General features: G+C 41.6%; 3 protein-coding genes across 4 annotated transcripts in view; 2 read left to right on the top strand and 1 right to left on the bottom strand.

Annotated features, from left to right (window-relative positions):
• The first annotated feature begins 13,545 nt into the window (after positions 1-13,545).
• LOC146473952 (uncharacterized) lies at positions 13,546-14,340 on the top strand. The gene has a single exon (XM_085117684.1). The coding sequence runs from the start codon at positions 13,546-13,548 to the stop codon at positions 14,338-14,340; it is 795 nt and encodes a 264-aa protein (XP_084973810.1).
• A 106-nt stretch (positions 14,341-14,446) lies between these two features.
• On the top strand, positions 14,447-15,909 carry LOC146473953 (uncharacterized). Its single transcript, XM_085117685.1, has 2 exons — positions 14,447-15,750; positions 15,897-15,909. Exons 1-2 carry the CDS (start codon positions 14,447-14,449, stop codon positions 15,907-15,909), a joined length of 1,317 nt encoding a protein of 438 aa, XP_084973811.1.
• Positions 15,910-20,582: 4,673 nt separating this feature from the next.
• Positions 20,583-22,500, bottom strand: part of LOC146473954 (uncharacterized) — a 2,257-nt gene continuing 339 nt past the window's right edge. Inside the window, exons 1-4 of one of the 2 annotated variants that reach the window (XM_085117626.1) lie at positions 22,311-22,500; positions 21,945-22,057; positions 21,108-21,251; positions 20,583-20,726 (exon numbers count right to left, since the gene is read on the bottom strand). The exon at positions 22,311-22,500 is cut by the window's right edge and continues 339 nt beyond it. In XM_085117626.1, the coding sequence (XP_084973752.1) occupies positions 20,583-20,726; positions 21,108-21,251; positions 21,945-22,057; positions 22,311-22,440 (531 nt within the window). In that variant the 5' untranslated portion in view covers positions 22,441-22,500. The remainder of the gene's footprint in view (positions 20,727-21,107; positions 21,252-21,944; positions 22,058-22,310) is intronic. The other variant, XM_085117627.1, reaches the window with a different exon arrangement.

Genomic DNA, 22,500 nt, shown 5'->3' on the forward strand with positions numbered 1-22,500 from the left:
TCCTGTCCTTTTTCCTCCCCGCATAACTCCAGGCTAAACCATTCTCCCTTCCCTGGCATTCAACACGATATTCCTTTCTTTTCCCACCTCATCATTCTTCACGTTGCTCTTTTTTCTCTCCCACTCTCATTGTATTCATGTTGTTCCTCTCGTTCCCCTCCCTGATTGTCTTCATGTTGCTCCTCTCGTTCTCCTCCCTGATTGTCTTCAGTTTGCTCCTCTCAGTCCCCTCCCTGATTGTCTTCATATTGCTCCTCTCAGTCCCCTCCCTGATTGTATTCATGTTGTTCCTCTCGTTCCCCTCCCTGATTGTATTCATGTTGTTCCTCTCGTTTTCCTCCCTGATTGTCTTCATGTTGCTCCTCTCGTTCTCCTCCCTAATTGTCTTCAGGTTGCTCCCCTCGTTTCCTTTCCTGAACGTTTTCGCGGTGATTATGTCCTTCTCTTTCCTGTTGTCGTTCTTGAGCAGCTACAGCGTTTGCTCACCTAAAAAATCTCTTTTCAATTTTTTTAGCTTCAGAAGCGTTCTTTCTAAAAAGTAATTCGATAAATGCAACACGAAATTGTCTCTGTTTGGCACAATAAATAAGTGGATTAATTAAAGAGTTAACCGTTGCCAAACATATCGTTGCAAAAAGAACAGCATATATTACATCCAGTGAAAATTTACCCTTAAGAGCGTTCCTTGCCCTTCTAAAACTAAATACAGGTAAATAGCAGAATATGAGTACAGAAAGAACAATGGCAGTAAGTTTAAGAGCTCGTTTTTCTTTTAAAAAGTTTTCTCTGGCCTCAGGTGAAACTTGCTGAGCTGCTATTTGCTGTTCATGGCGACGAGTCTCTTTGTAGACAATTGCATGGCACACAACAATAATTACAATAAATGCGCCTCCCAGTAACTTATTAGCCGACGAAAATGTTCTTGGGTTATAAAACAATAAAAACAAGTGCAAAATTGAACAAAAGATCCAGGCAATGGCAGAAGCAACCAGCAAGCGAAATTTGGTGACGATAGACATGTACTTGTATGGATGCATTATTGCCACGTACCGGTCTACACTCATCAAAACAAGGTGAACTAGCGAAGAAATGATGAGAAAGTTGTTACAAAGTTTCGCGGCAGTTTGTATCGAACATGTCTCATTTGTAGTTTTGCCTTGTAGGGTTGTTATGGTAACCACAATCATTAGAGGCTGGCCAATGATGCCGACCATCAAATCAGCCGTTGCTAAACATGCTAGTGCTATGTTAGACTTGCGCTGTAGTCGCCCCTTGGTTGCTACCGCCGCCATCACAAGTAGATTCAACAGAATGGTGAAAGGTAAAGTAGTGGCGTTGATTATAATGGTGAAGACCACAGCAGTGTAAGCTAGAGATGAAAAATGGTTCGGCTTTCCACCCATATCATTGTAGAGCGTACAGTCTGCGGGGAACGGAACCGAGTGCTGGTTTTGCGTGCTGGAGTTCATTTCCTTGTTAGGCGCTTTCGATTTGTTTTTCGAGATTTCTCATATAGCTAACCACAAATTTTCTGTTTCAAGTTTTACAGTAGAACGAGAAACGTGCCCTGTAGCTAGATTCCAGTTCGTGAAGTGTTTGTTCAGCTTTCGTTGGCGCGCTGCGTATTAGCAATTATTTTTTCAAAGAGAGAAATATACTTTAAGCTTTTTTTCTTTTAAATATGACAGGTTTTCCTTTCACTTTCAGAACTGGGAATCGTTATTGGGATAAAAAACAATTACAAACAGCAAAATCATCGCATACAAAAGAGCCTTTGCGAAACTGAATAAAACACATTAATTTAATTTTTAAATTACTCTTAAACAAGACGCACGTACCAAGGACATCAACTTTTTATTAATCCCAGTTATATTCACTTAAACTTGAATGAAGGATCAATGGAGATTAAGTATTAATATTAAGGTATTAGCAATCGCTGTCTACAGCTAAAATGCAAAGGACGCATGGAATAAATTTATAAGACTTTTTGCAGCTGACACGTTGTTTTTAAAGTAATTTCTCGAAAAATACTAAGCTCGCTAAAATTACGTTAAAACGTGATAAAGGCTATCACATGCAAAATCAGCTTTAAGAAATTTCGCTGAAGGTTTCCTTATATATGAACAGGGATACGCATGGAGTCTTCGTTCTTAATAAAAGAAGATCAGTATATACGTTTATTGTTCAGAATGTGATACCTACACCACTCACAGAACGGTATTTACATTACTTACAAATACAATTTTAACATTACCTGCACTATGATACTTACGCTACTTCAGTACAATACTAACAATACGATTTTTATAAAATGCAATACGACACTTAGATAAAGGCACATGCTGAAAAGAGGATTGCTTAAATAAAGTTTATTTATCACAACTACACAGTGTGGTCCACTTGTTTCTGTATTTATAATAGCTACCACTTTTTATTGTCATTTCATTATCACACCGAATTTTCTTTGAAGGAGAACGAGAAAAACCTCCAATTTTGGATGTAGCGAGGTGGATATAATATTTGGCAATTAAAATGTAACGATTGAAGGTGTAAAAGCTCGTCGATTTAGGATGTAGCCGTAAGGGTCTCATTTGGACTAGGATTTAAGTTGTACATGGAAATTTCCATGTACCTTTCACGTCTTTTGTTGTAGGTACACGGAAATTCCCATGTACCTTTCACCATCTTTTGCTTAAGGTACACGGAAATTTCCATGTCACCTTTCACATCTTTTGTCAAAGGTACACGGAAATTTTCATGTACCTTTCAACATCTTTTGCTTAAGGTACACGGAAATTTCCGTGTAAGTTTCACATCTTTTGTCAAAGGTACACGGAAATTTCCATGTACCTTCGACATTTTGTGCTATAAAAGATACACTAAAATTTCCATGTACCTTTCACCATCTGTTGTTAAAGATACACTCTGTTTCTGGAAGAACATTGACTACCGATTTTTTATGTGTATTTTGCCATTTTTATTAAAACTTGAAAAATATACCATCTTTAATTGTGTTTCTTGCTAGGAAAATCTACATCTTAATATTTTTTGGACAATATTGGCGAGACATTGTGGTTTTTTGCAATTTTTTCACTGCTTATGGCAGAAAACAACAATTTTAGTTCAATTCGTGCCACTTGCTCGTCGGCAAAAATTTGCTCTTTTTCTAATTTTTTACCATAATAATTCACAGACATCGATTTCTGGTAAGAATAGATGAAAATTCGCTAATATTTGAAGTGCTGAAGTTTTGTAATAGTTGTCTAAAATACATACGAAAAGGTGTTTAATCTTACCATAGCTAACAACATGGTATGGAACAGAATAACAACAAATTCCTTTATTTGTTGCAGGAAATGCATTTTAGAATATCCCCGATGGTTTTAGAACGTGTTTAAATAGATAGGTAGGTGCGAAACCATGTATAACCTTGAACGCTAGAACGGCACATTTGAAAGATTATTCTTTCCCTGACTGGCAGCCAGTGTAAGTTGTTCAAAACTGGTGTACATGTAATATGTTGAAAACGAGAGAAACCTGTGGCGAGCCTGGTTGCTGCGTTCTGCACGCGTTGCAATTTACATACAGACTTTCCTGGGAGGACGAACAAAAGGCTATTACAATAGTCTATTCTGTCCATTATAAAGGCGTGAACTAAAGTTCTAGTAGTGTCAACAGATAAATATTTCCTAATTCGTCGGATGTTATGAAGATGAAATAAGGCAGATTTACAGGTGTTATTTATATGCGGTACTAGTCATGCTATCAACAAAAATGGCTCCTAAGTTTCTTGCAGCCGTGACCGGCTCAATTCGAATGTATTCATTAAGACTTTCTTAAGCTGCTGCTTTGTGCCGATCATCAAAAGCACAGTCTTGCCATCATTCGTTTTCATTGTACTCGAGTTCATCCAAGCCCGTAACGCTTTCACACACAGCTCCATCGCGGCAATTGTCGTCATGTTGCTCCTCTCGTTCTCTTCCCTGAATGTCTTCGCGGTGATTATGCCCTTCTCTTTCCTGTTGTCGTTCTTGAGAAGCTACCGGGTTTGATGACCTAAATATTTTTTTTTCAAATTCTTTAGCCTCAGAAACGTTCTTTCTAAAAAGTAATTCGATAAACGAAACACGAAATTGTCTCCGTTTGGCACCATAAATGAGTGGATTAATTAAAGAGTTAAGCGTTACCAAACATATCGTTACAAAACGAAAAACATATATTACTTCCAGTGAACGTCTGCTTTTAAGAGAGTTCCTGGCTGTTGTAAAACAAATTGTAGGTAAGTAGCAGAATATGAATGCAGACAGTACAGTAACACTAAGTTTAAGGGCTCGTTTTTCTTTTAAAAAGTTTTGTCTGGCCTCAGTTGAAACTTGCTGAGCTGCTATTTGCTGTTCATGGCGACGAGCCTCTTTGTAGACAATTGGTAGCTAGGTCAGCAGGATTCTGGCTTGTGCCTGAATTTAATATCTTTGTTTGAGGATATTTGTTTCGGCCGGTTTTGAACGAATGTGGGTAATGGTTTGTGGCTTTTCATCCAGTGTAGGACGCACTGGGAGTCTGTCCACAGAAAACGGTCTGTCACAGAAGCCTGGAGTTTATTGGCCACATAATTTCAAACTCTAGCTCCAATACGAAAAGCTAACAGTTCTAATCTTAGGGGTTTGGTTGGTGCAACTCGAGCTTTGGAGAACATCAGGTTCACGTTTGCGGTTCCGCCTACTGTAGAGCACAGGTATACTGCTGCTGAATATGCCTTGGCGGATGCATCCCTGAAGCAGAATAGTTTGCAGTCGTCTCCTCCTATGTAGCTAGGGATAGGGAGCGATGACACGGGGAGAAGATCTTCATGTAGTTTGCGCCATTTATCTTGTTGTGAAGAGTTTCATCCCAGGCTAACTCTTGTTGCCACAGTTCCTGAATGAATAGTTTTCCATCCAAAGTCACAGGAGAAAGAAACCCTAAAGGATCAGAAATTTTGCTCATAAACTGCAGTGCCTATCTTTTGGTGGTGACTGAACTGGCTAAGATGTCGCATCCGCTGTTAAATAATGAGTCACTATTCATATCCCATATGGTGCCAAGGACTTTCATCTTGATTCCAGCGGCGATTCTGTCGCTTTCAGGGATGCTCTGAAGGAATTCATCACAGTTGGATGGCCATTCTCGGATATTCATGGAGGAAGACTGGAACAGGGGTTTCGCCTCTTAGTATAAATGATCAGTTTCCTTTGGTGTGGAAACGCCTGTGATTACGTTGTCCACGTACATATTGTTTGCAATCTTCTTAGCTACTGGTGTTTCGGCAGTGTTAAAATGAAACTTGATAGTAGAAGCAAGTAGGAACGGACTGGAAATCATGCCAAATGGAACTCTGGCGCACCTCAGGATTTGAACATTATTTTCCAGAGTGGGCCTGGCAACATCCTTTAACCATAAAAATCTTGTGACTTCAGGTTGCAGTCCGACCTGAAGGTATCAGCAAAAAGGGCCACTTTGTTCAGTCTAAATCTCTTTAGAAGACCACACAGATCTTCCAAAATCACTGGGCCATGTGGGCATTCATTTAGGCTGCGGATCGCTTTCCTGGTTTTGGCAGACGCATCGAAGACAATGCGTAACTTGGTTGTTGTCTTCTCTGGCGTAACTACCTCGTGATGTGGGATGTAATGCTTCAATGTCTCTCCGGAGTCTTGCTCAGGTACAACTTCAACGGTTCACTTTTTCATCTAGTCTTGAGGGACAGCATTATATTTCGGAAGATGATCAGGGTTTTTCATGACAAGAAAAAGAGACAAGAGACCGCAATCTTCTCATTGCTAGGTCATAATTGCTCGGTTGCATGGGTCGTTCTTCTTTCTATGGCCAGGTCACATGGTAACGCCCATCTTCAAATTGCACAGTTTCACTAAATTTCTACAGGGCTTTGTCACCTCCACTTTCAGCCACTGATTCTTTAATTCCAAGTGTCTGGAGTTTCCAAAAATCTTCTACTTGTGGCAGAAAGTTCACTAATGGTTCTGGACCATTAAATGAAGTAGCAATGTGAGCACTGATGGGACTAGACGAGTAGGTAAGCATAGATACTGAAGGGGCAGCTTGATCGCCCTGACTCCTAATTCGTACTGTAAAGATCCATCCCAGTTTTGATTTCATGAGGTTTAATCCCGGTGCAACTTGTTTAAGTGGTATTTCACAAGAAAAAATGTCACAGTAGTAGTCATTTCCAAGGAGAAGCTCTATGTTGGCTGTCTCTGAGTCAGTGGGAATTGAGTCAGCTAAAGGAACTTCTTCCAGGAGATGCACAATTTCCTTGGTGTCAAAATATGCCCTTTGAAGAGTACCAGTTATTTTGGGCACCACATTAACTCTCAAATGTAAGGACGACCCATCGCTTGTTAACAGGCTAAGTTCCTTGACAGGGGTCTGTAATTGTTGTGGCTTTGAGTTGCTAAATGTGAAGACGGACAGTGCTCGGACCCTTTGACTTCCATCTGGAGTTTCTTGGCTACGTTTTCGATGATGTATGTTCTTTGACTCCCTGTATCCAAAAGCAGTCTAATGGTCTGTTTTCTTGACTTGTTCAGGTCTTGTACTTCAGATGTGGCTGTCTGCATCAAGACTTGCTCTCCTGTAGCTAGCAAGGAATCCTTGACTGTGGTGCTGGTTGATAGAGGTTCAGTCACTGTGTTAACTGACTCAGTGGATTTCCGTGATGGAAATTTCTTTGGGCACAAACTTCTGTGGTGTCGATTTTTCTCTTGACAGTGAAGACACAGTTTGTCAGCCTTACAATCCCGAGGGGTGTGTCCTTTCTTTAAACAAATGTAACAGCGTCCTTTGATCTTTTATTTCCTGACTGCCACAGTGGTAAATTTCTGGCATTCATCACTCCAATGTTTTCATTTACAATAGATACAGGTCTCTTTTTTGCTGGATTCAGGAATTTTGGGCGGGTAGTTCGCGTTGGAGAACAATGCTTCGGTAATTGTCATGCCCCCCCCCCCCCCCTAACTTGGGACAACATTTGGGACTTGTTTTTATCACAATCAGCACTGTCACTCTTAATACCACTCTGTCGTTCTGCATTTTCTCGGTTTGTGACGTATCTATGTAATTTCTCCCTAAGTAATTTCACTGTCCATTCTTGACCGTCTGGTTTCTGATCGGTCAAATGAATTAATACGTCTTTAAGTAGTTTAGTTAGTATCACGGATACAAGCATTTTTGAATTGACGTCCTCGCCGAGGGCTTCTAAGGAACGAAGATGTTTTTCTATCATATCATAGTTGCCGGAGCGCAGAGTGGCCGTTTGGCAGTAGGTAGATCCACGAGGGCAGTGTAATGAGCATATTGCTGATAATCTCGTTTTGTCCATAACGTTCATGTAAAAGTATGATTGCTTTTCCGTAATTATCATTTGTCGGGGCAAGTCCTGATATCACTTCGGCGGCTTCTCCATCCAATTTGGCTTTCAGGTAATTCATTTTATCCACCTGACTGAGTGATGAGTTAGAGTGTATTGCAGAGTCAAATGAACCCCATAATTCGGGCCAAATGAACAACTCTCCACTGAATTTTTTGAAGTCGAGCTTCAGTAATTTCACAGTGTTCGGTTTACTCACAGGTTTGGCTGTCTCAGTTTGCACTTTCTTCTCGATGGATTCGGTTGACGTTTTCCTCTTTCGCTAACTGAAAGCAGTCTTCCTGTGAGATTTTTTGGTAGATACCTTCGGTTTTGTCTTTCACAGCTTTCGGTTAGGTCCTTGGTTGCGGGGGAGTTTCGCTCTACTACAACGTCGCGTCGGGCGATTTTTTATTTTGGGAAGAACAGACATGGCGAACTCGCCTTTTTTGCTCTTTTCAACAACCTGTTCTCGGGCCGAATCCCGCGGGAAAAAGACGTAACAATTTCATGACAGGCAGTTCTTGAAGTGTTTGTTTAGCTTTAGTTGGCGCGCCGCGTCTTAGAAAATATTTTTTGAAAGATAGAAATATACTTTAAGCTTTCTTTCTTTTAAATATGACAGGTTTTTCTTTCACATTCAGAACTGGGAATCGTTATTGGGTTAAACAACTATTACAAACAAATTCAATCGTACCCAAAAGAGCGTTTGCGAAATTGAATAAAACACATTAATTTAATTTTTCAATTACTCTTACTCGAGACGCACGTACCAAGGCCAAAATTTTTTATTAATCCCAATTATATTCACTTAAACTGGAATGAAGAATCAACGGAGATAAAGTATTGATATTAAAGTTATAGCAATCGCTATTTACGGCTAAAAACGGAATAGGCGCAACGAATAAATTTTCAAGACATTTTGCTGCTGACACGTTGATGAAGTAATTTCTTGAAAAATACTAAGCTCGCTAAACTAGTTAAATTGTGTTAAAAGGTGATAAAGGCTGTGACATGCTAAATCAGCTTTAAGAATATTCGCTGAAGTTTTCGTTGTAAAGGAAAGGAATACGCATGGACTCTCCGTTTATGAAAAAAGCAAATCAGCGTCAAGGCGAATTTGTTTGCATGGTCTCGATAGTTCTGCGAATGTGCATGCCACCTTGTGCTTTGCGCTTAGGTGATTGTAGGATTATGATTGTAATCATCGCGCAAGTGAGAACAAGTCTTTCAACTGATGCGTGTTACACGCAGAGGGAGCGACAATCTAATTTAAGCTAAAGTTCGGACAGAGTTAAGTTTCATGTCAGTTTAAAAAATAATCTTGAAATGTAATCATATATAATCACTTGGTCCACTTGTGAAGATATGTACGCATGTCTGCTGTTAACTGAAAATGCATTAATTTTGCTAACATAAATAAGTGAGAAATAGCACAGCTTTTATCTCTATTATATTATACTTTATTGTTTACAGAGGCAATTATATTACTATTGAGGTCGGGAAACTTAGCCTTTAATTTCAGTAAATTAGAAATAGTTTTTGTAGATATCTGAAAATTAAGACAATTAAAAAGCTGTTTTTTATCACAACTGTTTAAAAAAATCCATAGTAAAGTCAACCCGATACCGAGTAAACTAAAATGGATCAAATATTTGCATTTTTGGTGATTATTTATTTAGGCAGGTTTATAAATAATGAAACTGATCTGGTTGACGCTGAAAAAGTGGCTCATTTTTTTAAATAAAGTTTGAAAAAATTTTCTAGATTCCTAGAAATTAAGTGTCGTCAAAGATCGTGCTCACTCACAAACTCGCAAACTGCTATTAATGCAACAAATGATTTGAAACAGTTGATGGTAAGAGAATTCTTGATTTCTCTGTCGTCAAAAGAGGCCTGTGTACTCTTTTCCTTAATGGATGTCGCAAAAAAAAAAAAAAAAAAAAAAAGACGAAAAGAGACCTGAAAAAAGCGACTACGCCGGATCGAATATCAAGTGTAAATGACTGACGTTTCAACTCAATTTGTTGTATACTACGTTGTAGATGAAGATAGCAACTGGCAGCTGCCCGCCTTCAATCATTTTTTCCCTCTGCATGCGAACAATGTTAAAAACTTTAATTTTTACATATTTACACGCTTTTGACGTTCAAGTTGTGAGATATTTTAAAACTAAAAATTTCATCAGTGAATTACTCGTGCCGTGAGGCACCGAGTTAAGTTCTGGCTCGCGTTCTTTTTTATTTGTATTATTATAATTTCTATTTTCGTTTCGCGATTGTCCAAAGACTTCATATATGACCAAACGACGTGTCAAAAGTTAGAAGGCGGATGCAAGGCAAATGAATAAAAATACGTCTTTGGAATTCGTGAGGAAAAGTAGTTTTAACAGGTCTTAAAAGACATTTTAACATCCTCACTTGAAGATATGATTACGGAAAAATTTGCGAAAATTTGCGTTACATGCTATTCTCACCGCATAATTATATAGGTCATAGTATAAATTGGTGGTCGTGGTTGGCAAGCTCAGATTGATTATATCCTCGTTGCAAGCCTATAGGCTGCTTCTTGCTTCAAATAAATGTCAGGATTTATATTTGAGTATAGGGAGATCGATATATTTAAAGGAAAGGGGGTTTTGGGAAGCGGAGGAAAAAATTCCATCGGGGCTCGTAACCAAAGAAATTTGGTTGTCTATAAGGATGTAAGCTTACCTAAAAATTTCTAATAAATTTTTATTCATTAGTTTTCAGCCAAAAGTGCTGGACTTGTTACCAATATGACAAAGAAGATTTTCGCGGTTATCTAGCTCCTAGGTATTTCCTTACTGATATATAACTGACATATATTCTGTAGAAACTAAACGCGTAGTCATTTAGGTTATTGTGTTATTTTGTGTAGGAATGTTCTTGTCTATATCTCGTGCGTGCGGTATTTGTAGTTGCGTCATTTAGTGTTATTTATTCACATTTTTGTTCACAAGTCTTGGCAGTTTATATAGAATTTTTTGGCCGTTTTAGTATTAGTATATCTCTTCGCCGCGAGAGCAGTTTGTCAACCTACAAGTTTGTTCGTCCGCTATATGATTCAGGACAGTCGGTTTTTTCCAGTTACTTTGGTTTGCACCCAGCTCCGCAACAAATGTAAGTGTCGGTTTTTCCTTCGCGCCATCTATTTGCGCTAGTTCATTTTGTAACGTTTTGTTTGCTTGTTTTGTTCTAGTTTTAACCGCTTCGCTTCGCTTCACTTCACCGCCTCACTTCATCGCTACGCTGCTTAGCAGTTTCTTCGCCGCTTCTTTTGGAGGCAGTTTTCGTTTGTTCGTTCTTTCAATAAAGCGTATTATTATTACGGAATGCTGGAGGTTCTTTTGCCGTTGCGGTCATTACATCGTTAAAAATTTGTTACACCCGAGTTATTCAAGTTGCGATGTCGGCAGTTGGTGAAGATGTCTTGAATGAAAAGCTTCTTCGCCTCAAGAATTCTAGATCGGGCCACTTATCGACTGTCACCGCCAGGTTAAATGAAATCGATACGTTGCTCTCAAACGAGGAGAACATTGATCTCGTGAAGGAAAAGTTAACCGATTTTACCGCTGCTTTCGAGGCCTTTAAAGAAGCGCACATTTTTTACTTATCGTACGTTCAAGACGAGACTTGCATCGCGAGGTGCCAAGAATCTTTTGATCGTGAGGTTGTACGAAGGGACGACTTTTCCCGGCGGGTCCAAGAATGGATCGTAAGAACTGAAGAAGCGGTTCGGTTAAACTCTCAAGTTAGTCCGGATGATTCGGCGAGCAATGGTGGTTTTCGGTTCGCCTCTAAATCTTCAAGAAGACCCGGGCGTTCGAGCTGTAGCCGTGGGTCGCGCGAGAGTAGTTGTTCATCCCTGTCCGTGGTAAGAGCGAAGGAGGCAGCTCGTACTGCGGAGTTGAAAGCAGAAGCAGCAGTTTTCAAGAAGCGCCAATTTCTAGAAGAGCAAAGGTTCCGTCTCAAGCAAGAGGAAAAGGTTTTGTCTTTGGAGACCGAAATTGCCAAATCACAAGCCAGAGAACAAGCTTTAGCGTCCGTGGTGGACCCTAATCCGCGCGTGGTTCTTCCAAGTCCCGGGTTTATGGATCCTGATCCGCATTTAGCTGCTGCAGATCCTGATAAGGTGGACGCGAATCGGCCTTTAGCTGTTCCAAACCCAGCCAGCGCAGAATCTAATCCGCGTTTGATCGTTCCAAGTCCGGTCACGTTGGAAACCAGTCATCCGGGACGAACTTCGTCAGCACCAGTTGCTCAAGGTCACTCCACTATGAACCCAGAAGCGCCGGAATGGCCCCAGCGTCTGTTAGTCACCAACAATGATGGGTCTCTTTCTGGTTCTAATCAGTCCGGTGCGCTGTCTTCGCCTAGTGAGAGGGCTTTTCATGAGATGCTGGAGTTACACCAACACCAAAACGCATTACAGCGACAACAGAACAAGATCGTGGAGATGCTTGCGACACAACAAAAGAAAAGTTCACTTCCCCATCCCAAAGTCCCTATTTTTGACGGCAGTCCCATGGAGTATGGTCCCTTTATCAGAGCCTTTGAGAACATAATCGAGTCCAAAACTTCGAGCAGTAGCGAGAGGCTGTACTACCTTGAACAGTTTACTAGTGGTGACGTAAAGGAGCTCGTGAGATCCTGCCAGTTTCTCCCTCCTGATAGGGGATACACTGAAGCTAGGCGCCTGATGGAAAAGAAGTTCGGGAACGACTTCCTCGTCGTAGCTGCGCACGAGAGCAAGGCCTTGAATTGGCCGGACGTGAAGGCTAAGGACGCCGTGGGGCTCAACAGGTTCTCCCTTTTCCTTATGAGATGCAAAAACGCCATGGAGGGCAGTGGTCACCTGACCAAGCTTGAACAACCAGACACTGTAAGGAAACTAGTCCTGAAGCTGCCTTTCAATTTGAGAGTAAGATGGCGCCGCTTGGTCGATGATATCATGGAGACTGAAACAAGAGCTGTACGGTTCCGCGATTTCGTCGAGTTCGTGGATCATGAAGCCAGAGTAGTCACTAATCCCGTGTTTTGAAGTATTGTTGAAGACACGAAGCCCAAGTTGGATAGGCGAGACGGCCGTTTGCAGAAAGGATCTCTTACGAAAAGAGCCGGAGAACTTAGTTTTGCTGCACAAGTGGGAAGTAGCCAGAATGCACCTACTGGTTTTGCACCCGCTCGTGGTACACCCCCTTCAGTAGGAGAAGTATCGTGTCTATATTGCCAGGCTGGTCACACCCTAGAGAACTGCATCTCTCTTAGAAATCGTCCGTACATGGACCGAATAGAGTTCCTGAAGTCCAAAGGCCTCTGCTTTGGTTGTCTGTCCAGTGATCACGCCGCAAAGAATTGCCCTGGGAGAAAATCGTGTACGTTTCCTAACTGTACTAAGAAACATCCTGCAGTCCTACACACGAACTCTGTAGCTCGAAAGCAACAAGCTGAAAATCCACCCGCCAATCCGTCGGCACGCGAGGGAGTCGCGCGCGTTCAGAACGCTTTGGTAAACCCAGATGGAAAAATCAAGACTGCCAATAATGAATGCCTCTCAAGGACAGGCATGGCTGTGGTTCCGGTGAAAGTCTGGATCAAAGGGAGTAAAACGCCGACAGTCACCTACGCCTTTCTGGACAGCGGTAGTTCCTCCACGTTTTGCACCGAGACCTTGATGAGGCAGCTAGGAGTGAGTGGTCCAAAAACTACAATTTCTCTAACAATATTGGAAAAGAAGGACAGTCTTGTGGACAGTTTTGTTGTTACGGATCTTACCATCTCCGATCTGGACGAGAACGTTTTGATTGACCTCCCAACACTGTACACAAGACCCAGCATACCTGTGTCGAGAGAGGATATACCCACTCAGGATGACGTTGATAAATGGCCACACCTAAGCGGAGTGCACCTGCCCAAAGTTGATGCAGAGATTGGTCTGCTCATAGCAAGTGACGTCCCTGAGGTTCTAGATCCTTTGAAGTAAAGCATAGTCAAGATGGCGGCCCTTACGCCTCGCGAACGAGCGTCGGATGGGCGGTTAACGGCCCGTTGACCCGTTGTTTTCGTGGTTCTCGTTCATCGAATTCCTTTATTAAGGCCGACACTGAGCTGCACCAGATGGTACAACACTTTTACAACCGCGACTTCGGTGAGTCGATTGCTGATAGCCAGACTGAACTTTCCCAAGATGAGCGCCGTTTCATGGAAAGCGTAGTGGAATCCGCAGAGCTGAAGGACGGCCATTACGAAACCGCCTTACCTTTCAGAAACCGTCAGCATCCAGTTCCAAACAATCGAGTTCAAGCAGAACAGCGTTCTTCGTGGCTGAAGAGGAAGTTGGAGAAGAACCCGAAGTTGCTCGACGACTACAAAGTCTTCGTTCGGGACATTGTCGCAAAAGGTTACGCCCAAAGGGTTCCTGTGCAACAGAAGGAGTCAGCCTGCGAAGGCAAGACATGGTTCATCCCTCACCATGGAGTTTATCATCCGCATAAACCTGGGAAAATTCGTGTCGTCTTCGACTGTTCGGCAAAGTACAAAGGAAAGTCCCTCAATGATCTGCAGTTGAAAGGACCAGATCTCACAAATTCTCTCTTGGGTGTCCTAACAAGATTTCGTCAGGAACGCGTTGCAGTAATGGCGGACATCGAGGCAATGTTCCACCAAGTTAGAGTTCCAGAATGTGATCGTTCATTTCTTCGTTTCTTGTGGTGGCCGGATGGCGATTTGTCACGCGCATTGGCGGAATACCAGATGACCGTCCATCTGTTCGGTGCAGTGTCTTCGCCTGCCTGTGCCAATTTTGCCCTTCGTAAAACAGCCGATGATAATGTCCAGCACTTCTCCTCTGCTGTGACGAATACGATCAAACGGAACTTTTACGTCGATGACTGGGTCGCTCCCGTCAGTTAAGGATGCTATTGCGCATATCAATGAGTTGTGCAGTCTGTTGCAGCGAGGAGGTTTCCGATTGACAAAGTGGATCAGCTCCAGCCGAGAAGTTCTAGAAAGCATTCCTATGAAAGAGCGAGCACAAGAAATCAAGAACCTAGACCTTCAGAAAGACGAGTTACCAGTCGAACGCGCACTTGGTGTCCAGTGGCGAATAGAGGGCGACACATTCGGTTTTGATGTTAATCTCAAGTCCAAGCCCCCTACCCGTAGAGGCATTTTGTCTGTGGTAGCATCAATCTTTGACCCTTTTGGTTTCGTTGCACCCTTCGTCTTGACGGCTAAGAAGATTTTGCAGGACCTATGTCGCTTAAAGTTGGGTTGGGACGACGAAGTGCCTAGAGAACACGGCGTACGTTGGCAAGGATGGCTAGTGGACCTCCCTAAGCTGTCACAGCTTACGATAGATCGCTGCTTTAAACCATCCGACTTTAAGGACATCGCATCCAGTCAGCTTCACCACTTTTCGGATGCTTCGGAAATTGGTTTCGGATCAGTTTCGTATCTACGTCTGGTCGATAGCAGAGGCAGAATTCACTGTACCATTCTCCAAGGGAAGTCACGCCTGGTGCCCCTCAAGCAAGTAACAGTTCCGCGTTTAGAGTTTTCGGCCGCAACAGTTTCGGTCCGTTTGGATAAAGTTTTGAAGAGAGAGCTCGAATTGCCGCTAACCGATGCGTCACCCTTCTGGACGGACAGCACGTCTGTGTTGCGTTACATAAGGAATGAGAACAAGCAGTTCCACACGTTCGTGGCCAATCGTATAGCCATGGTGCGAGACGGGTCTCACCCGGACCAGTGGAGGCACGTGGGAGGAGATCTTAACCCTGCTGACGACCTTTCAAGAGGGTTATCAGCGGAGGCTCTTCTTAACTCCGAGCGTTGGATAAAGGGGCCGGAGTTTCTCTGGATGCCAAAAGAGTTTTGGTCCCCTGATCCTTTATCGCTGGGCAGTGTTCCGGATACGGATCCTGAGGTGAAGGTGAACGCTAAGGCCAACGTGACGTCATTGGCACAGCCCTTCTGTCCTTTAGTGGAGTATTTTCAGAGAGCCTCCTCTAGGTTTCGCCTGAAGAAGTCGATTGCTTGGTTCCTTCGCTACCGTGAAAGTTTGCTGATGGCTAGTACAGGCAAGAAGGTCACGAAGTCCACTCCAGCTACACCAAAACCGCCGATCATAAAGACAGCAGAATTGGAGATTTTAAAGTGTGTCCAGCAACATCATTTCCCCGAAGAGTTCCACTCACTTACCCAATCTGCAAGCAATGGTGTGCCGCACGTCAAGAAGAATAGTTGCCTTCGGAAACTGGATCCAGTTCTGATTGATGGTCTTCTGCGTGTCGGCGGGAGACTGGATCTAGCATCAGAGCCGTTTGACTCTAAGCACCAGATTATCCTGCCAAAGAACGATCATGTGTCCAACTTGCTAGTCGAGCACTATCATCAGATCTCTGGACATTCTGGTAAAGAATACGTGCTGAGTCTTCTACGCGAACGATTCTTGATTGTAAAAGCAGGATCCGCAGTTAAGAGGGTGTTGTCGAGGTGTGTAAATTGTCGGCGTCGCCAAGGTCCTGCGTGCGAGCAGAAGATGGCAGATCTTCCAGTGGATCGCCTAACCCCAGATCAACCACCCTTCTCTCGCGTTGGTGTCGATTGTTTTGGCCCTTTTCAAGTGCGGCGTGGGCGGAGCCTTGCTAAAAGATACGGGGTCATTTTCACCTGTCTTGCGATTCGTGCTGTACATATCGAAGTCGCGCACAGTCTTGACACCGATTCGTTCCTGTTGGCGCTTAGAAGGTTTATCGCGCGGAGAGGCCAGGTCAAGGAGATCCGTTCAGATAACGCGCGGAGAGGCCAGGTCAAGGAGATCCGTTCAGATAACGGCACAAATTTTACAAGTGGCGAGAAAGAACTCCGCGAATCCGTAAAGGCATGGAATCAAGAGAAAATTCACGAAAGTCTGTTACAGAAGGAAATCATGTGGTCTTTTAATCCTCCTCACGGCTCGCATTTTGGCGGTGTTTGAGAGAGATGTATTCGAACAACCCGGAAGATTCTACGAGCCCTTCTCCAGGAACAAATCACCGACGACGAAAGTCTAGCCACCTTGATGTGCGAGGTTGAAGTATATTGAACGGTCGTCCGATTACCACTATTTCCAGTGACCCGCGGGATCAGGAGCCGTTGACACCAAACCACTTGTTGCTACTACGCTCTGAGCCTTCAATGCCACCAGGGCTGTTCCGTAAAGAGGATCTTTTGTCACGACGAAGGTGGAGACAGGTTCAGTATCTGGCAGACATCTTTTAGAAAAGATGGACCAAAGAGTGCTTGCCTCTTCTTCAAAGGAGGCAAAAATGGCTACGCCCTAGAAGAAATTTAGCTGTTGAGGATGTGGTGCTTGTTGCCGTGGAAAATTCGCACCGTAATTCGTGGCCTCTCGGAAAGGTTGTCGAAGTGTTTCCGGACAGCAAAGGCCTGGTTCGTCGAGCGAAAGTAAAGGTTAAATCTGGCATTCTTGAAAGACCAGTTGACAAGCTTTGTCTCATTGTTGAAAGAGAAGACCCTGTGTGATATGAACTTTAAGGATTTCAGCGAGAGCTTACTACGGATTACAACCGGACACGTAATTGAAATAGAAATGAACATTTTCTTGTACTGGTTTTCGGGTAGTTTGCGATTATTCACACGCGTGTAGTCTCGCCGCGTGTTTCTTTTGCGTTATTACCCTAGTTAGTCTCGCGTCGCTAGCTTTATTTAGCTATCGCTATCTTGCAATGTACAAGTCTTTTTTTCAGGGTCGTTTAGTTTATTATATTATTTGTAAGTGTTTTCGCCCGTGTTTCAACACTTAGGGGCCGGTGTAGAAACTAAACGCGTAGTCATTTAGGTTATTGTGTTATTTTGTGTAGGAATGTTCTTGTCTATTTCTCGTGCGTGCGGTATTTGTAGTTGCGTAATTTAGTGTTATTTATTCACATTTTTGTTCACAAGTCTTGGCAGTTTATATAGAATTTTTTGGCCGTTTTAGTATTAGTATATCTCTTCGCCGCGAGAGCAGTTTGTCAACCTACAAGTTTGTTCGTCCGCTATATGATTCAGGACAGTCGGTTTTTTCCAGTTACTTTGGTTTGCACCCAGCTCCGCAACAAATGTAAGTGTCGGTTTTTCCTTCGCGCCATCTATTTGCGCTAGTTCATTTTGTAACGTTTTGTTTGCTTGTTTTGTTCTAGTTTTAACCGCTTCGCTTCGCCGCCTCACTTCATCGCTACGCTGCTTAGCAGTTTCTTCGCCGCTTCTTTTGGAGGCAGTTTTCGTTTGTTCGTTCTTTCAATAAAGCGTGTTATTATTACGGAATGCTGGAGGTTCTTTTGCCGTTGCGGTCATTACATATTCAGAGTGAAGTATAATTGTTTGTTCTACGTGTTAAGTCTGTAATATATAACCATTTGAAAATTTGTGAAAATAGAAGGAAATTGTGAAATAAAGTTGTTGTTGTTGTCCCTTTGATCGTGAGCTTACGCAGCGTTTAGTCAAATATGGCCCGAGTTTAAGCTGCTATCAGCTTCTTGTTTACTATAATAAATAGTAACCAATCTGAAGAATGTTATAGAATATGTGATAGGATGTTAGTAGAATGTTAGTTACAATTGCCTTCAGTTGCAAGTAAACGGAAAGTTTCTTCGCATTACCTTAAAGCAACAAACGAGACTAAAACGACAAATTTAATGCTCATGTCAAAGAGGTAATCTCATCGTTGATCACAAGCGAAACATGACAAATGACGGAAAACTATAATGGTCCGAATGGGAATCGAGGCCACGACAACGGGATCCCACGACGATTGCTCCGACAACTAAGATACCCAGGGAACCAGACTTGCTCCTCTCGTTCCCCTCCCTGATTGTCTTCATTTTGCTCCTCTCGTTTCCCTCCGTCATTGCCTTCATGTTGCAGTCGAATGTTGGAAGTGAAACAACTTCGTAAAAAATTTATTTATTATTAATTTAGAAAGAATCAAACTAAATAACAACAAACAAATGCTGCAACCCCGTCAACCTCTCCCCTGGATCCACCTCTGAGAATACAACTATTTACAATAAGCAATTAAAAAAAAAATCAGTTTTCAATCATGTCTTAAAACTGTTAAACTTGTTTCCTAACGTATACGACGTGGGAGGGCGTTAAAAACAGACGGTACCGATGCAGTAAATGCCCTATCACCATGGGTCTTCTTAGTTGACCTTACATTGCAGGTGGACTCAATCAAAACTTCAGTATTTCCGCTTCTTAGTGAGTACATACTGGATCTCTTTACGGACACTAAACTAGTTAGATAGGTAGGTGCGAGACCATGTATAGCCCTGAGCGCTAAAATGCGCATTTGAAAGATTATTCTTTCCCGGACGGGCAGCCAATGTAAGTTGTACAAAACTGGTGTACATGTAATATGTTGAAAACGACAGAAACCTGTGACGAGCCTGGTTGCTGCCTTGTGGACGCGTTGCAATTGATAGCGGCACGCGCGGCGGAGCCCCATAGCTAAGAGATTTTGATAAACCAATCAGTGCGAGAAATTTTGGTTTGGTTATGACCTCACTTCCGTCCGACCGACCGTACATCGTACGTACGTACGCTACTCCATGTAAGCCAACATGAAATGAGACACTCAAACCTTGAAACTTCGCTGCCGGCTGCGTTTGTTTGGCAGGAAATTGCATCGTTAACTGCGTTTGACAAAAAAAAAAAAAATGATTTTGAAGACGACGTGTACGACAAAACACAAACTCAATTTATGAATAAGTCTACAAACATGTAAAGTAAAGAAAGGGAGATAGAAAGAGATCGAGAAAACAGGCGACGAAGAAGCGAAGTTCGACGTCAAAGAGAGCGATTGAGAGCGGTAGCAAACAGGCGAAACATGAGTGACGAACAAAGAGAGAAAGAACAGGAAAGGGTGCAGAAAAAACCCCGTGTTGCAGCACAGGGTTTGAGTGTCTCATTTCACATTGGCTTACATGAACGAGCCGGTATGTGCTGTAACCCGGGTTGTTTTTTGGCGGGAAAATGCATGGCCAACTGCGCTGCCGGCCGCGTTTGTTCGGTGGGAAGTTGCATCGCCAAGTCGGCATTAGGTAACATAGGGTGAAGCGGTCCCGACTGATCGGAATTTTCCGATTGTCCTTATGACGTCATCGTCCGACTGCTTTCACGAAATAAACAAATATGGCGCTGAAGTGCTTTATTATCCTTTGCATTGTGTGATAAATTTGCCGGCGGCCAGCTCTGTTGGGACAACTATTCCTCAGTTTACACACTGAAGGACTGACAAAGCAGATTTTTTCGAGGAGTGGATGAATGTTTACATGCCTTTACCATTTTATCTTTGCCCACCGCTTCACTCGATGTTACTTCTTTGTACTGTTGCAGAGGACACTACATAACATAGGGTGAGGAGGATCCGAGCCCGACTGGATCCAGTCTTCGTTTGGAAAAGTATTCCTGATTAATTATTTGACTCAAAAGCAGTTCTTTCGATGGATACATGAATTTTCAACAACCTATGTTGAAGTGTATAAAAATATATTTATTAAAAGCCCAAAAGTCCTCCCCCCTGTTGTAATGTTAATATTAACTATTGGACAATATTTTGCTATCTTTAATCATGGGAAATAAAACAATAACCACAATCATGCGTGAAAGCTTTGAGGATTTATCTACAGGCTATATTTCACTAAAACAGCTATAGCTAGTGCTTGAAAACTTGGTTTACCAGGAACTACAAAATTTTAAAACATTCCCCATTTCCCCCATAGCCTACCTTACTTGGTTCTTGTTGCCATGAAGTGGACTACAATACATGTAAGTTAATTTAGTAACATTGTTTTGGTAATTGAAAGCATTTAGTATTCAACATATGTGGCTAGTTTAAAAATTTAAACTTTTTACAGTATTTGATAACATCATGGGGGTAATGTAACAAAAGTATAATTTCATACATGTATTTACTGAACAGATGAGAAATCATGCTAAATGTGCACCCAAAACAAATCAGTAATGACTGGCGTCTAATTGCTCCATACAGTATCACTCATTATGCTTGATAATAAGGTAAATTAGAATGAAATACATGAGGATGACATGACATGTCATAATATCTTTCTTGCAAGTAAGACCCTAAGAAAATTATATAGAGAATATTACCGGTACATGTATTTAATGTTGATATTGGATCTTGTTGATAATTTTCTCTTCATTTCGCGAGTGTCTTTCACACCTTCATTAACTAGTGCATCAATTTTTCTAATAATCCTCTCATCAACAGGTTGACAAAGGCCACTACCCTGCAATAGTAATGAAAGTTAGAATGAATTAGGATCTTTGTTAATTAAGACAGAATTGAATGGAAAAAAAAATCTTGTACACTGTTGTTGTGAAATTAATACTCTGTATAGGAGAAAAAGACACAGGCTGCATTTGCATCACTTAGAGAAAAAATTTGATAACATTTATGCTTAATTTCAATTGCTGTATAATGACTGAACATTGCAGCTGAAGAAGTTCCTAGCTCATTTTTTTGTGAAATGGCTGTTTGTATCAGAGGCAAGAAAATAAATATAAATAAATTTTGTGAGTTGTAATTATTGAACCAAAGCCAGTAGGTCAAAGAGGTCCCAACCAGTTAATTCATAACAGTTTTTGCACTTTTCCCTTTATTATCTCACCTCTCCCATAAGGTGATGTGCATGGTCTTCCTGGGACGGGAACTCAATGTAGATTCTTCGCTCAGATCTCACTTCTCCTTTTCCCACATCTTTTCGCCATCTCTTTGAGGCCTTTTCCCTCTCATGTTTGGTATCCTTTTCAATCTACAGCATAGGGGTTGTTTATTATTCATTTAATAATTGCATTTTGTAGTGGACAGAAAAAAAAATTATATTCCAACATTATATTAGGACACATATTACCCAGGTATTCGTTAAATTTCATGACATTGAAATTGTTTCAATATTGTAACCTTCAGGGACAATAAAAGTTGCTTAATTAAATTACTGAATATATACTCTCGTTACTGTTATTATTATTATTATTATTATTATTATTATTGTTATTATTATTATTATTATTATTGTTATTATTATTATTATTGTTATTGTTGTTGTTGTTGTTGATTGCGAGCTTTTCTTCCCTTCAGCACCAAGGCCAAACCATGGTCCTCGATCAGGTACTAAAGAATTCACTTAATTGAAAGAACCTTCCTAAGAATATTAGCCATTCCCAAAAGAGGATTTATTTTGAAGCTCAGTGATGTTGATTGAGCCTGGGATCCTCTGAATGTACTTATCCAGCCCTTTTTGATGACGTCAAGTGCTCCTATAACAAAGCTGGCACAATCGCTGTTTGCATCTTCCACTTTCCAACTATTATTATTATTATTATTATTATTATTATTATTATTATTATTGCAATTGGAGCTCCCCTTAGCCACAGCCACCACCTTGTGGTTATAACTAACACTCCGCCAGTTGCTTTTGTTATGAACAATTTTTGAACTCACAAACCTTGTAATCTGGAAATGCTACCACTTCCCTTAATTTCAACCTTGCTGGACAGTTTGCTTTCTTGGATGGCTGTGCAAGGAATCTGTTTTTTTTTTTTAAACAAAATCTCCATCCTGAAAACAAGAAGAAATATATATATTTAGTGGTCATATAACTCTGCCCAGCATTTTGAAAGAAGCGAAAGAAATAAATGTTTATTGCAACATGGAGGTTAAAACAGTGTCTGGGCATCTTTTATGTCAGTAAATTAGGCATTCATTTCCATTGTTTTGACAATAAAAACAGTTTTGGTGGTAAAGTTGAGATGGTTTCTCTGTTCATGAGTTTTACTAATCCAGCAGTGAATAAAATACTGTGTATGTACACTCACCTCTTCTCTTTGCTGTTGCTTCTTCCTTTTGAGAGCAGCATTTCTATCCTTTCCATGCTGGCAGTCCAAGATCTTGCAGTCCAGGATGTAAAAGGGTACTCCAGTGAATTTTATTTTTTTTACCATGGACCTCCTTTGGCTCCTCCCAATAAAGTCTGTGATTTCCTTTCCTGTAATCTAGGCACA

This window comes from Pavona decussata, unplaced genomic scaffold, assembly GCF_977016875.1.
Source record: "Pavona decussata unplaced genomic scaffold, jaPavDecu1.1 SCAFFOLD_92, whole genome shotgun sequence".
NCBI lineage: Eukaryota > Metazoa > Cnidaria > Anthozoa > Scleractinia > Agariciidae > Pavona > Pavona decussata.

Bases quoted from the DNA above. Each gene is read 5' to 3' on its own strand.
- LOC146473952 (XM_085117684.1), top strand. From the start codon at position 13,546: ATGGTACAACACTTTTACAACCGCGACTTCGGTGAGTCGATTGCTGAT.
- LOC146473953 (XM_085117685.1), top strand. From the start codon at position 14,447: ATGAAAGAGCGAGCACAAGAAATCAAGAACCTAGACCTTCAGAAAGAC.